The sequence below is a fragment of the Notamacropus eugenii genome, chromosome 1 (assembly GCF_028372415.1).
Source record: "Notamacropus eugenii isolate mMacEug1 chromosome 1, mMacEug1.pri_v2, whole genome shotgun sequence".
NCBI classification, from domain to species: Eukaryota; Metazoa; Chordata; class Mammalia; order Diprotodontia; family Macropodidae; genus Notamacropus; species Notamacropus eugenii.
Window position 1 is genome coordinate 733,743,977 of NC_092872.1, and position 13,790 is coordinate 733,757,766.

The 13,790-nt window shown below is 36.2% G+C and overlaps 1 protein-coding gene across 3 annotated transcripts in view; it reads right to left on the bottom strand.

Annotated features, from left to right (window-relative positions):
- CTNNA2 (catenin alpha 2) overlaps nucleotides 1–13,790 on the bottom strand; it is a 1,515,416-nt gene that overhangs the window by 951,166 nt on the left and 550,460 nt on the right. For all 3 annotated transcript variants that reach the window (XM_072637016.1, XM_072637013.1, XM_072637014.1), the window contains exon 7: nucleotides 3,301–3,504. In XM_072637016.1, coding sequence (XP_072493117.1) covers nucleotides 3,301–3,504 — 204 coding nt within the window. The remainder of the gene's footprint in view (nucleotides 1–3,300; nucleotides 3,505–13,790) is intronic.

Genomic DNA, 13,790 nt, shown 5'->3' on the forward strand with positions numbered 1-13,790 from the left:
GAGCTAATTCCTTGCCCCATCTTCAATATACAATGTAGACCCAACCTCTACTCTAGGTCAAGGATGCAAATGGAAAAGCATCTTGGGAAAAGATGGAAACTCTGTTCACCAGCTTCCAATATGAATATTCCATGGAATGAGGAGAAATCATTTTAACTATACTTTGCCCTCCACACGTATCTTAAAACTGACTTGAACTAAATCTAAATATTCTATGGAATGTGGGGAAACCATTCCTAAATATAGTTTCACAATCTTGAAACTATTCTGTGAATTTAGATGGGATTATTTTTTCATGCCTGTTCTAGTGATCCTCTCCATCCTAATTCTCCAATATGGAAGAAGCCTGGAACTTGAGGTGTCCAATATGCTTCTTTCTTCAGAATACTATCCCATGCCAGCTATTCTATTCCATTTCTCAGGTCCTATTTCTAGTTTATTTCCTTTAAAAAAATCTTCAATTTGCATATCAGCTCAGGGATTTGTGTTAAGTATACACATATGTGGAGAAAGATACAAACACAAGACAAGCGATCAGCTCTATTATATCTGTCTGAATTAAGATGGACACTATTTTATCCACACTTGGCTCATACTCTTCACAGTACACACAGCACCCAGCCTAAATGTCCTTAGCAGAGGAGACAAATGGAATGCCCTCCCACTCAAAATAAATACTTGATCATTACCTCCCCTTTGAAAGAATGACTGAGGGTGACTGTGTATTAGTGAGAATCCCCATCAATACTAAGGCAAGTGATAAGTTTATGTAGGCATTTTCTCAGTGTGATAACTAAGGTGATGGCTACAGTCCTCATTAAGGATGCTTAGAACATTAAGATGAAAATGCTATTGGATGGCCTTGTGTTTATGTCTTTATTTTCAAGACTTACCACAACACAAATTTCCCTGAATCAGCATCATCACAATTGAATAGTTTGCCGATCATTTATCTACATTTACCATCAATACATTCTTATTATCTCCTTAAACGAATGACATTGGTATGATTACTCTACATTGTACTTAGAAAAGACTAGAAAACTGTTTAGTGCAAGATTTATGACACTTATTTGAATCGCAAAAGTTTTTTTTTCTTTTTCAGAGAAAGAAATCTGTATACACACAGTAAATAGAATTTTATCTTTTTCATTTTGGTATTTTAATGTTATAGCTACTTCTGCATGAACTGAAAATGAGGTATTGTTTCCAAAGTAAGGACCAATCCAATCTCCCCTTGTATGGCTTTGAACATTGGTCACAAGATGAGAGAACTGCAGCTCCTCATCTCTGCAAAGATCTTAGGTCCTTAACATATTATACCCACACTTTCATGTCACTACATCCTGTAACTATTTATCTGGAAACCACATTCTGTGGATATTGATCTGAATACCCCATTCGCCAAAATCAGTCCTCCTTTTACTCAGGTACTCAGAGGAAAAAGGCACAAAGACTCTCTGCATCCCTCCAACTTACACACACACATACACACACGCACACACACACATGTACACATGCATGCACATGAATATGCTCACACACATAACTTATACCGAAATTGTTTCACCTAAGGGCAAATAAATAAATGAAAATTCCAGTTTCTTCTCTGCCAATGATTACTCTCTCAAAGACAATTAATTGTTGATTTTTCAGAAGGTTGGAATTAAAGTTTCCATTTCCCAGAGGAGGAGGCCAGTTCTCATCTTTAACATATACACAGTTTTGAAATTAAGCTGCTATTTTCATAAATAACCCTTTTGTGAGAAATCTGTGAAATCACAAAGAGGAGTGCAAACCTATCTCAATCTCTTTAACTGTTCCAAAGAGACCTTGCAGACCTAAAGCAGAGGAAAAAAAATTATCCCAAACATCTTGGAATAAAATAGTCCTGATGAATGGTCCACTATTCCCAAGATCTGAATTGTCATCCCATCTTCTAAACACTAAAGATGAAGTCAGCTTTAAAGCAACCTGCCGTCTAAAAGGTCAGTCTCTGAAGAAAATTCCAAGGCGGGGAAACCAATACTCTGATGCAGGAAGGTAACTTGTTTTACATTATTTGTGTCCTGTGACTTATCACAGAAGAACGTTTTTGTTGACTTGACAGGAATGCTACTCTTTTTCCTTAAGCATTATAGCCAGTGTGAACTGTACCCTTTCGCATGTTTTTTTTCCTCCTCTCACTTTAGGACTAAGAGAAACAATAGTGACTTTAGGAACTTGCTGGGACAATGAGAGTAGTATCTGTGTAGTATAAAAGTTCTCAATTTCTTAAGAATGAGAATTTGTGAGGTCAGAACTCAGAGCAAACCTGGAGCCTGTTCTCAGAGACATGAGAAAGCCATGCACCTTACTATTCCAGTCACCACTCTCCTATAACATGCAGGGAGGGGAGCCTCCTCTTCCCCTTCTATTTGTTGTCTTAACCTGTTGAAGTTAGACCCCTGGATTGGAGAGTACATGGACCCTGAAAGACCTAGCAAGCTCCATCAGACTAAGCTGGCCACCACTATAACAGGAAGTCATAGGACCCACAATTCAGTGCCTCTCAGAGCCATCTCAATATTCCTGTGCTATAACACTTTAGCCTATATAATCTTATTATATTCTCTACAGATGTGAGCACTGTCTTTAAATTATTATAGTTTATAGCTATTGCTTGCAATACGAGACTAACGGATTCAGCCAATATCTATTTGAAAACATGAATCATCTCAAGACACACACACCAAATTACACAACATTAAAAGCTCTTCTGAGATGAATGTCAGTTAGCCATCTACCACAGTAATTATCAACTACAAAGGACCACAAATACTCAAACCTTACATTTTTTAATTATTAAAATAAATCCTGATTTTTCAAAGATAAATAGAGAAACTCTGATCATTCTAAACAATATTGACTTTGAAAAATGTTGTATTATTTGTAACAATGTCCTACTATATTCAGGTATTTAGTGCAACCACCTATGAAAATTACTTCAAGACTATAATTGTCCCTAGTTCACTGACCAAAGTCACAAGGAGATGACTGAGTCACATACACTAAAGTTGAATCCAACTTCTACTAAGATTTTACTATCCAACACAAGAAACACAATCAACATGTCAAACTCTCCAGAGCTCCTCACTGTTTTCTAATAGTTTGTATCACATGGTAACATCAGCTTTGAGACGTATTCTCTTTTTGTCTTGTTATATTTTAAATCAAATATGAAAATTTTAAGAAGTTTCAAAAGACTGGCACCAAAAAATAGATCCATGAAGACAAGAAATATCGAAATAGATGACTTACATTATTCATGTATTCACTGAGTAGGTCTTGGAGGGCCTGCCGGACCGCATTGCACTCAGCTACGATTCTCTCCCGACGGTCATCACGAGTACAAGAAGAATCCGCCATCAGCGCTGCACCACTGATAATGCTCTCCAGCCTTTCCTCTAGAGATGGTCTGAATCGAGCCTCACTGAATGTCATGGGGTCTAAAATGATCTTGTTCTGAAAAAAATAAAATGAGAATCAGCAGAGGAAAGAAAACTGCCTTCATACCTTGGATTCTAGGGAATAAAACAGTTACTTCCATTCCATAGTCAAATTTTGTGGCAAGGGAATTTGTGCCTTTCTCTGGTTTTTAGAAAACTAAAGGAGAGAGAACATCAACATTTTTGAGACCTTATGCCTTTCGTACATATCTATAGAATCAAACAATACATAGTATTTTTGAAAGTATATTACTGGCAAAATCTCTCTCAACAGATGGGTTTTCACATGAGAGAGTAACACTGAAAACAAGTATTTTTTCAAAAAGTGGTTCATCTTTTCAAAAAGCTTAATTGGATAATTCTATAAATCTTTAGAGATTAAGAAGATGCACCACCAAAGTAACTTTAAACTGGAGGTAACTGACAGACTCATATAATAATTCTTAATCCCTTTTAAGGTTTACTTTACAACATGGAAATCTCATTTATGTGGTGCCCAATGAGAAATTATGTGCATTAATTTTTATGTACCTTATACTCAGGCACAGGATTACAAGTCTTTCTTCTACACAAACACTCTCTCTCTCTCTCTCTCTCTCTCTCTCTCTCTCTCTCTCTCTCTCTCTCTCTCTCTCTCTCTCTCTCTCTCTCCTCCCTCCCTTTCTCTCCTTTCTTCCCTTCCTCCTCTCTCCCTCTCTCTTTAGCATTCTATAGATTAGAATTATACCCCATGGACTAGTTGCATTTCTTTAAGTTTGCTGCAATAATCAAAGTCCTAAAACTATATACCCAAAAAGGAAAAAAAATCAAAAACCCCTTTAAACTTAACATGCCTCTAGGCCAACAGAATCATGCCAAAATGATGAGAGAATGAAAGTATCATGGTTTAAAACTTGGTCAACACATATCTTCAGATGACTAATCCAACAACTGAATCACCAAGGTCATTTCTGTTCACTAGAAATTACGAGGAAAAGAATCTCGTTTCAAGTAAAAGCTAGCAAATTTCAAATGAAACTTAATCCTTTGTTATTCCATTGAACTCTAATGGTACGTTCCAGCTGTTCTTACATGCTTACTGTTTTTGCTTTGTATTTGCTCAGTTTTTTTTTCATGTAAATGGAAAGAAGTAATATAGTTTTGACTGAAAAACTGGTTTGGCCACAATGCTGTTCTAACCTGGAGTGAAAATACATGGTTTCCAAATCAATGTTGCCAACTATCACCTAATTCAGGAATGGATTTATTTGGTCCAGATTATTTACCTGAAACAAGGAGGCGATGATGATCGCCCTTGCCTAGCTCAGAGCTGCCATGAAGCTTGAGTGATTTAGCAATGTAAGTCATTAGAAAGTTACAAGGCACCATGTAAACATAAACTTAGATTTGGCTGTTGCTCAGCTATTTCACTCATGTCCAACTCTTCATGGACCCATTTGAGGTTTTCTTGGAAAAGATACTTGAGTAGTTTTCCATTTCCTTCTCTAGCTCATCTTACAAATGAGGAAACTGAGCTAACAGGGTTGAGTCATTTGCCCAGATCACCATCATAGTAAGTGTCTGAGGCTAGACTTGAGCTCAGTATCATGAGTCAACCTGACTCCAACCCAGCAGTTTCTCCACTGTGCAAGAACTTCAGTAACTGTAATCTCATTGAAAAGTCTATCTCCTCTGTCAGCATAGAATCCAACCTATCCATGCCTTCTTAACAAAGCTAGTTCTTGTACAGATGCTTCGAAAACTCTCCTATTCCCCACAAACCCTTCCCTCTTTCAAACTTCCTAATTTCTATTAAAGGCACCACCATCATACCAACTTTCCCAGTTCAGAACCGCAACATCAGCTTCAACTTCTCACTGTCCTTTCCCCCCTCACATCCAATCAGTTGCAAAATTCTAGCTGTTTCTTCCTCTATAACATCTCTAGTATTGGACCTTCTTCTCTCTCTCCACTCGTAGAGCCACTATGGTAGTTCAGGCCCTTAAAAACCTGAAACGAGGTCATATAACAGTTTCTTAATTGATCTCTCCATTTTCCTTAAGGAAAGATATGACTCCCATATACATTCACCTCCACATTTTATTGCCTCTGGGATGAAATAACAACACTTGGTTTAGCTTTTCAAGCCCTTTGCAACCTGGTCCTAATCTCTCTTTCCAGGTTTATTGGAAATTATTTCCCCTGACCCATTCTGTGATACAACCAAACTTTCTCTCTGATCTTAACAAATAGAATTATACCACTCGTTGAGAAAATGGGTGCACTGAGCACATCCTGTTCTTGGAAGGCATTCCTTCTCTGCTCTGTATTGACCATCTCATGGACCAAACACCATTTTCTTCATAAAGCCTTTCCTCATCTTCATAATTTCTCTACCCTCCCTCCTAAGCTACCCAGCATTTCCCCAATTTGTATGTATTGTTTATTCAATTTCTACTTATGACATAGATGTATAATATAATTACATAAAAATATAAATGTACTATGTATAATGTAAATAAATGCAAATAGGACTTGTCCTGTTTCATTCTTTGCACTTGAATTTCTAATGCCCCATTTACTATCCTGCACATAGTAGACACTAATCAGACAGCTATTGATTGACAGAAAATTTACATATTATTTTTGCTTTTATATCCTGATATTTGGCCATAGTTGTTGTTGTGTTTGTCCTTCATTCTCAAAGAGGACCATGATATCAAGGGGATGACCTAACTTGCAGTTGACTTTGATTTGAGTGAGTGAGGGCTGTACAAGGTCATCAATCTTACTTTCTTCTCCTGAAACATCTGGGTCCAGTGGCTTGACATTCATCAAGATGACTGTAGACCACCCAGGATGTGATGCGAGACCCTGGCCCTTTCAGGCTAAGGTTGTATCACATTCTCACTTTGAGTAAGATAACACCCATTTATTGAATAGGCTTCTTTAAGTTGCTCATGGGAAGACCTCTTTTAAAAAAAATCAAACTGGGAGGGGAAGACCCTCAAATAATAGGTACTTAATAAATGTCCATTTTAATCAATTGAATATGCCACAGATATTTCCCTAGGATTCTTTAAAACAATGATTCATGTGCAATAGTGTAGACATCTGTCTGTCTACTTGAGCATTGGGTAGAGTCAGGAAGACTTGAGTTCAAACCTGGCCTGAGATACTTACTAAATGCGTGATCCTGGGAAACTTGCCTTACCTCTGTTTGACTCAGTTTCCTTATCCATAAATTGGAAATAATAATGGTGCCTACCTCAGATAGTTGTTGTGTCAATCAAACGAGATCATTGTAAAGCACTTAACACAGTTCCTGGCACACAAACAGTAATATATTTCTGTTAGCTATTACAATTGCTATCTATGAATTATCAGTCTCTTCTGATGTTGCATTACTGTCATCTAATAGCAGAGTGAGTCCACTAAAGCTCTATTATGATGTGCAACCAAGGTGGAGTGGTAAGCCTTGGTTCTAAAAGGCTGTTAAACCTTGGCTCTTCATGAATCCTAGAAAAGGCTTCCTTTAGATAGACAGGAACTGCCAAAGGGGTAACATACACAAAAGAGACATATACAAAAAAAGTCAAGAACTCTGTTCTTAGTGAGTTGCCTAAACGGGAAACAAATTAGGTAGCTGGCCCCCATTTATGTAAAATAGTCAGTAAATCAACAAGGATTTATTTAATGCCTCCTGTGTTCCAGACTCTAGGTTAAGGGTTAAGAATAAAAAATCAGTCACAAAGAGAAATAGTCCCTGGCCTCTTACCTTTCAAGGGGAAAGACAAAACATAAAAGGAAGATGAATGAGGAAAAGAGGGAAGAAAGGTACCCAGCACAGGGGCATGACTGAGGTCTGGAATGCAGTATGGTCGGAAATCAGGAGATGGCTGGCCTGGGTATCTACCTTAAGTGGGGGATCTGGGAAGAACCAGCTAACAAGAGGGAGTAGCTACAGGGGCAGAAGGTACTACTGAGGGATGAGCAACCTTGGAGGTCAAAGAGATTTCAGGATCATGTTCAGAAGGAGTACAGGCAGAGGACTGAGTCCTGGTGACAGACCAGGGACTAGGTAATGAAGAATTTGGAAAACATACCTCCAAAGATTGATGGATAGTAGGGATGTTTTTTTTTTTTTTCTCCTATCTCTGCTTTTTTTGGTCAAGAAATCAGAATTGAGGAGAATGGTAGAGTAAAATGCATTCATAGGGAATGAAAACCCAAATCAGTGAAATCAGATAGAATCAACCTGACTAGAGTTCACATTCCTAGGGTCTTATGAACTACATCCCAGGGGATTAAAAGCCAGGGGAAAGTAGATTTAAGACAGGTCAACAAAAAAGGACCTAGTCTGGCAAGGATCAAGCTCCTAGAGGAGGCAGGAGTGAGGAGGTGATAAAGGGCCTGATGATATTTTTGGACAAAACCTTTAATAGGCACTGGAGAAGGGTTCAAGGTCAGTAGAGGAAAGGCTGAACAAATCGTGGTATATGATTGTGATGGAATGGTACCGTGCTGTAAGAAATGATGAGCTTGGTGATTTTAGAAAACCAGGGACAGACTAGCATGACATAAAGAGTAAAATGAGCAGAACATTGTATATGATGATAGAAACATTATTTTAAGAAGGACTTTAAATGAGTAAGTAATAAGTAATTTTGACTATCCAAATTAACTACAAAAGTTATATGAGGGAAAATGTTATTTGCATCCAGAGAAAGAACTGATAAATAGAAGTATGTATAGTTTATGTTTAATGGTAGTCATTTCTAGGCATGATGGAAAAAAGGGAAAAAAGAAAATTACATGATAATTATATATTTATTATAATATAATATTTATCATATGATATTTGTCATCTTTATATTTATAAAATTATTATGCATAGAACACATTTATTACATAGTTGGAGAAGGAAATGGAAAACCATTCAGGTATGAGAATCAGCAGCAAGGAGATGGTAATTAAACCCATGGGAGCTAATGAGATCACCAAGTGATGGAGAATGGAGGAAGAAGAGAAGACAGCCACAGGAGACCCCTGAGAGAACCCTCGGCTCTACCCTGGCTTCCGCTACCTCAATGACCTTAGACAAGTCACTTAACCATCTATAAAAGGAAGAAACTAGATGAGATGCACTCTAAATGTTATTCCAGCTATGGATCTTTATCTCTATGAAGTATATTCTAATTATATGAGCCTCTGATGCTATGTATAACTTGAATTATAATCTATTTAGTACTTAGAATACTTGTTGGGTGATTTATCCTATGATCTTATGTATAATTAATGATCTAATTATCACTTAAATATTCATTCAATAGTTATATGATTTTATGTTCCTATGTGTTATTAGATTTATTATCTAATTATTTGATTCCACTTGTCAAGCAAGAATATAGGTTGGTTAATATAAGTGTCCTTAAGTAGGTTATAACATGCATGGTAAATACAAAAGAACAGAGGAGCTATCTCCTGTCATTCAAGAAATTCTATTGAAATTGGGGTACAAGGATGAACAGACATCAGAGCATAAGAGAAGGCTATGTGACTGTTTAAGTATCAGTATCAAATGACGATGTCAAAAGCATCGTAAAGATTTAGAGGAAAGGGAGACAAGAGTGAGTCAGAGTGTAGTCGATGAACGCGGAGGGCGCAAGAAGAATGTGAATTTGGTCTGATGGACTTGGATGGCAGGAGAGGCAAAGAAAGATGGTACGCCTAAGTAAACCACTTCTTTGCAAACTATGGTCCAAGCTCTAAGACTCTTTCAGCAAGTCTATAAGGTTCAAACTATTCTCATAATAATGCTAAGACACTATTTGACGATTAAAATGCTCCTTTCTTTTCCAACTATACATCTTTGTGAGTGTGGATTTTCTTTATATACTTCAACTAAAACAGCATATCTCAAAAGACTGAATGCACAAGCAGATATAAGGATCCATCGATTTTCTAATAAGTCAAGCATTAAAGAGATTTGCTATCTCCACCTCTATCACTATATAGAGAGATATCTATATTCAGATATAACTCTATCTAGAAATATCTATATAGATACCTACATATAGATAGATCTCTATATAGAGAGAGATATAGATGGATGGATAGATCTCTAGCTATAGATGTCTATATCTATCTACATCTCCAACCATGTCACTTTTCTTAGTAATTTTTGTGCTCTGGAAAATATAGTTTTTTGTCATAAAATACATCATGTTAATATGCAATGCATTTATTACCATTCTTTGAACTGAATTTGCACACACACATACACATATGTGTATATATACATATATATATACATATCAGTTTTTTCTCCTAACATGGGAAATTGCAATAGATATAACATACATGCAAAACATTTCTTAGGGGTTTTCAATAATTTTTAAGAGTGCAAAGGGTCCCTGGGACCAAAAATCTTGTGAAATATTAGAAAGGGGAACATAACATGAACAAAGACAAAGTGAGAGAAAAAAGAAATGTGTGTTTACTGAGGGAGGAGAAAAAAGTAGTTATGCTGACTTTTTTTTGTACAATGTTTTTGGGAGAAGATAAGGGATAGGGCACCCCACCACCAGAAGATTTTTTGTGCCCCCAAATCTGAGACACCTGCTTTATTTCTTCCCAAAAAACACATAAAATCTAAAAGAATGTGTTTTCTAATAATTTTGAAACAGTGAAATGGAAATCAGTAAGAACATGAAATTTTTGAGATTTTAAGTAAAGTCATTCTTCATATTTCAATTGTTGATGGGCTCTTTCCTTAGGAGTTTGGCATGTAATTAAATCATATCTTTATCTTCACTATAAAAGAAACAAACTCATGAGGATAGATACATGCATCTATAAATTTTGATGCATGCATATAATTTTATGCATAGATAAATGTGTATGTTGATATAGCCCTTCAGTTTCTCCATCTATAAAAGGAGAGAAGATTATCAGATCTGTCAAGTCCCTTAAAACTCTAATTCATATGCAGGCCACATATTTGGTGAAGGTAATAACTGGGTCTCAAGTTTTGATTTCTCTTGAATCTGAGTATAACACTTTTCACTTCATAACACTTCCTCTAGAGGTCTGAGGAAATGCGGTAATGATACCCTGTCATCATTTATGAATGAACTGTGAAGAGACAGGAGAAAAACAGAAGGATAAATATTAGTCAGTTCTAATAATCTCATATTATTTTTAAAAATTGAAGATGAAGACCAAAACAAGTTTTCTGAGAAACATTTAAATAAATCATCATCATCAAAACTGTACTTTGAGTGATGATCCGAAGATTCTCTAAGAGGGAATGCAGTTCAAAAAATAAAATAAAAGCACCTAAAAGACAAATCTCAGATAAGGATCAAGGTTCTGGAGAATCTAACAATGTGAGATCCAAGCACAGACCAGTGTCTAAGGACAAAACTAGGATTAAGAAACTATTCATATCCAAAATACAAGACAAATTCAAATTTATTAGTTATCTATTTAATCAAAAAAAGAGCTTAATTGGTGAGATTTACTGCCTATTGTTTTAGAAAAGCAGTATACTTACATTGACATGTTGTAAAGAACGGATCTTAAAAATTTATTTTGTCATAATTTAATGGAATTTTTTTCATTTGGACAAGAAGTATTTAATTAGCACCCACTGTTTATCAAGGTATTGTGCTGGGGTACAAAGGCACAAACCAAAATCATCTCTTCCTCCAAAGGATTTATATACATATTTGGGAGGGGTGAGGAAACATGAATAGTTTATACATTGTCAATATAAATTATATTCAAAGTTGATTTGAAATAACAGACTTTAGTGTGGCAATATAACTGGGGGTGGAGAACAGATGGAGAATTAAAGTTTTTGCATAATAACTGACGTTGACCCAAGGATACTTTTATCACAAGATTTTCAAATTGTGAAATTTCATTGATTTGCTTCTTATTCCCTCAGAATGCTCTTCATGTAAATAGTTATTCACATAGAGAAGAATGAAAGACTAAAATAATATGAATAATTACTTCTACACACACGATGAAGTGATAGGACTATTTTTTCCTGTGCTTATGAAAATGTTTATTCCTTTCATTTTTTTCTTTCCTTCCTTTCTTCCTCTTTTCTTCCTTTCTTTACTCCCCTTCCTTTCTCTTTTCCTCTTTCTTTCTTCTTTCCTGTCCCTCACCTTGGTAGAGTAATAATAGATGTCTAAGAGCAGTCTTCCCAGAATAATCAGATGGAATGTCTTCTTGCTGTTTTCTCCACTAACCATTTTGTCATAAATGTTAATATTTTCCATGAGTAGGGTAGGGGTTATCTAATACTCAAAAACTATGATGTAATAGCTTGTTTCCACAGAACCCAAAGATACCATATTTTCAAATAATATGATACCATAAAACAGACAGTGCCAATACTGTACTAGAAATAACTGTATCTGAGGACTCAGAAGGCATGTAAGAATTTTGTATGGCAACAAGGTCATCTTTAAACTTAAGTATACAGGAATGCCACATTTTCTATAGAACATAAAGTCCTACTTCATTTGTACCTCCACTCCAAACTGAAGATACGGTTGGTTCTAAGACAGTAAGGAAAATATAGTAAAAGGAAGATCAAAACAGGTAACTTGAGTATAATAAATAGAAACATTTGTAGACCTAGCTTAGAATAGCTTTCATATTTCATTCACTCTGAGAGTGCTTATAAGAATTATGCTGATGAAACTCTGGATAAAAGCAACACCATCACTCCATCATATCTGTACTAAAAGGATTAATTATTTATAATCAAACTGGGAAAACATTTTTAAATCTATAAAAAAGGATGCACTCTGGAATTAAAACAGTAAATTAACAAAAATGGAATTTGCTTGTAGGAAAGTGGTTACTATTGCCATGAAAGATAGAAAGGAAGTCTTGTGGGAAATCTATTCTTTGCAAAGATGGATGCTTGAAGACAGGATCAAGAACTTCAAAGTCTAAATGAGGGTTAGAGGTGAATGAGGATATGAAGTTCAGATGTCACTACAAAGTTTTAGGAAGTTAGCAGAAGAGAAGACAAGCAGAATGTAGTATTGACTAAAGCTAGAAGCCACAGGATTGATATAGAAGGTGTTGTTTTCCCTCTCCTAGTTTCCTAAAACCTTGTGGTGACATCTGAACTCCTTATTTTCATTTCCTATATCCAAATTGTTGCAAAAGCCTGATCATTTCACCTTTGCACCATCTCCTGAATACAGCACCTTCGGCCCTCTGACGTACCCACCAATTACAGAAGGCCATCATCAACTCATACCAATAGACTGCTTGTGGGTCTACCTACCTCAACTCTCTCCCCACTTCAATCAATCCTCTCATTTAGTCACTAGGGTGATTTTCCTAAAACACAGGTCCTATCATGTCACCATCAACTTCACCCTACCACCCCTTATTCCATAAAATCCAGCAGCAAATACAAAATGTCCTTTTTTGACATTCAAATCCCTTCATAACTAGTCCCCTCCCTAGATCTTACTCCCCAACATGTACTCTTTGATTCAGTGACATTGACCTCCTGGTTATTCCACAAATAAGACTCTGTGTATTCCTCAGATCCAGGGATTTGGAAGTGCTTGGTCAGACAAGACTCTGGGCAGCCACTAAGGACCCCCCCCCCCCCATCTTTGAAAACTCAGATTTTGGTGCTTCTCTTTCTGCTAAGTATGTATGTATGGTGACACAGTTATCTGTCTGCTGTTCTGTGATGTATGTATTACTTATGTCAGACATTTGGAAGCATGTCTGTTGATTTTGATTTCTCTGTATTTTCTCTCAAGTTCAGGGTGTTGACTTTTCCTCCTGAACTAAATGAATGATATATATGCTTGATTAAAGTTGCTTTCCTTTTAGAAAAGCAGATCTAAGAACCTATGATAGCAGGTCTTCCTGTGTATGTCGGGAATGTATATGTACAGAACCAAATTTCAACCTTCAAAAAGCTCTATTTAAATAACAGCTATTGTTTTTATTATTAAGTCAAAATCCAAAAGCCAATCAATTTGGTAAAATGTGTTATATGCTCGAATAGTGGGAACTCATTCTCAGGGGGCATTTTAAATTGTACATTCACTCCCTCCTACTCCCCTTCCCACCTTCTCTAGGAACCTGTCACCTTGTTAAAAATTAGTTTACTCAGGAATTATCAACTTTTCTTAATAATTCAGCCTTCAAAAATTAATGGCAATGTAAAGCTACTGGATAGAATCCATAATGTTTTCTCAGAACAAATATCAGTGCTTCGACAGTATCTGTTCTGAAACTGGTTGATGCTCCTCTCCAATACAA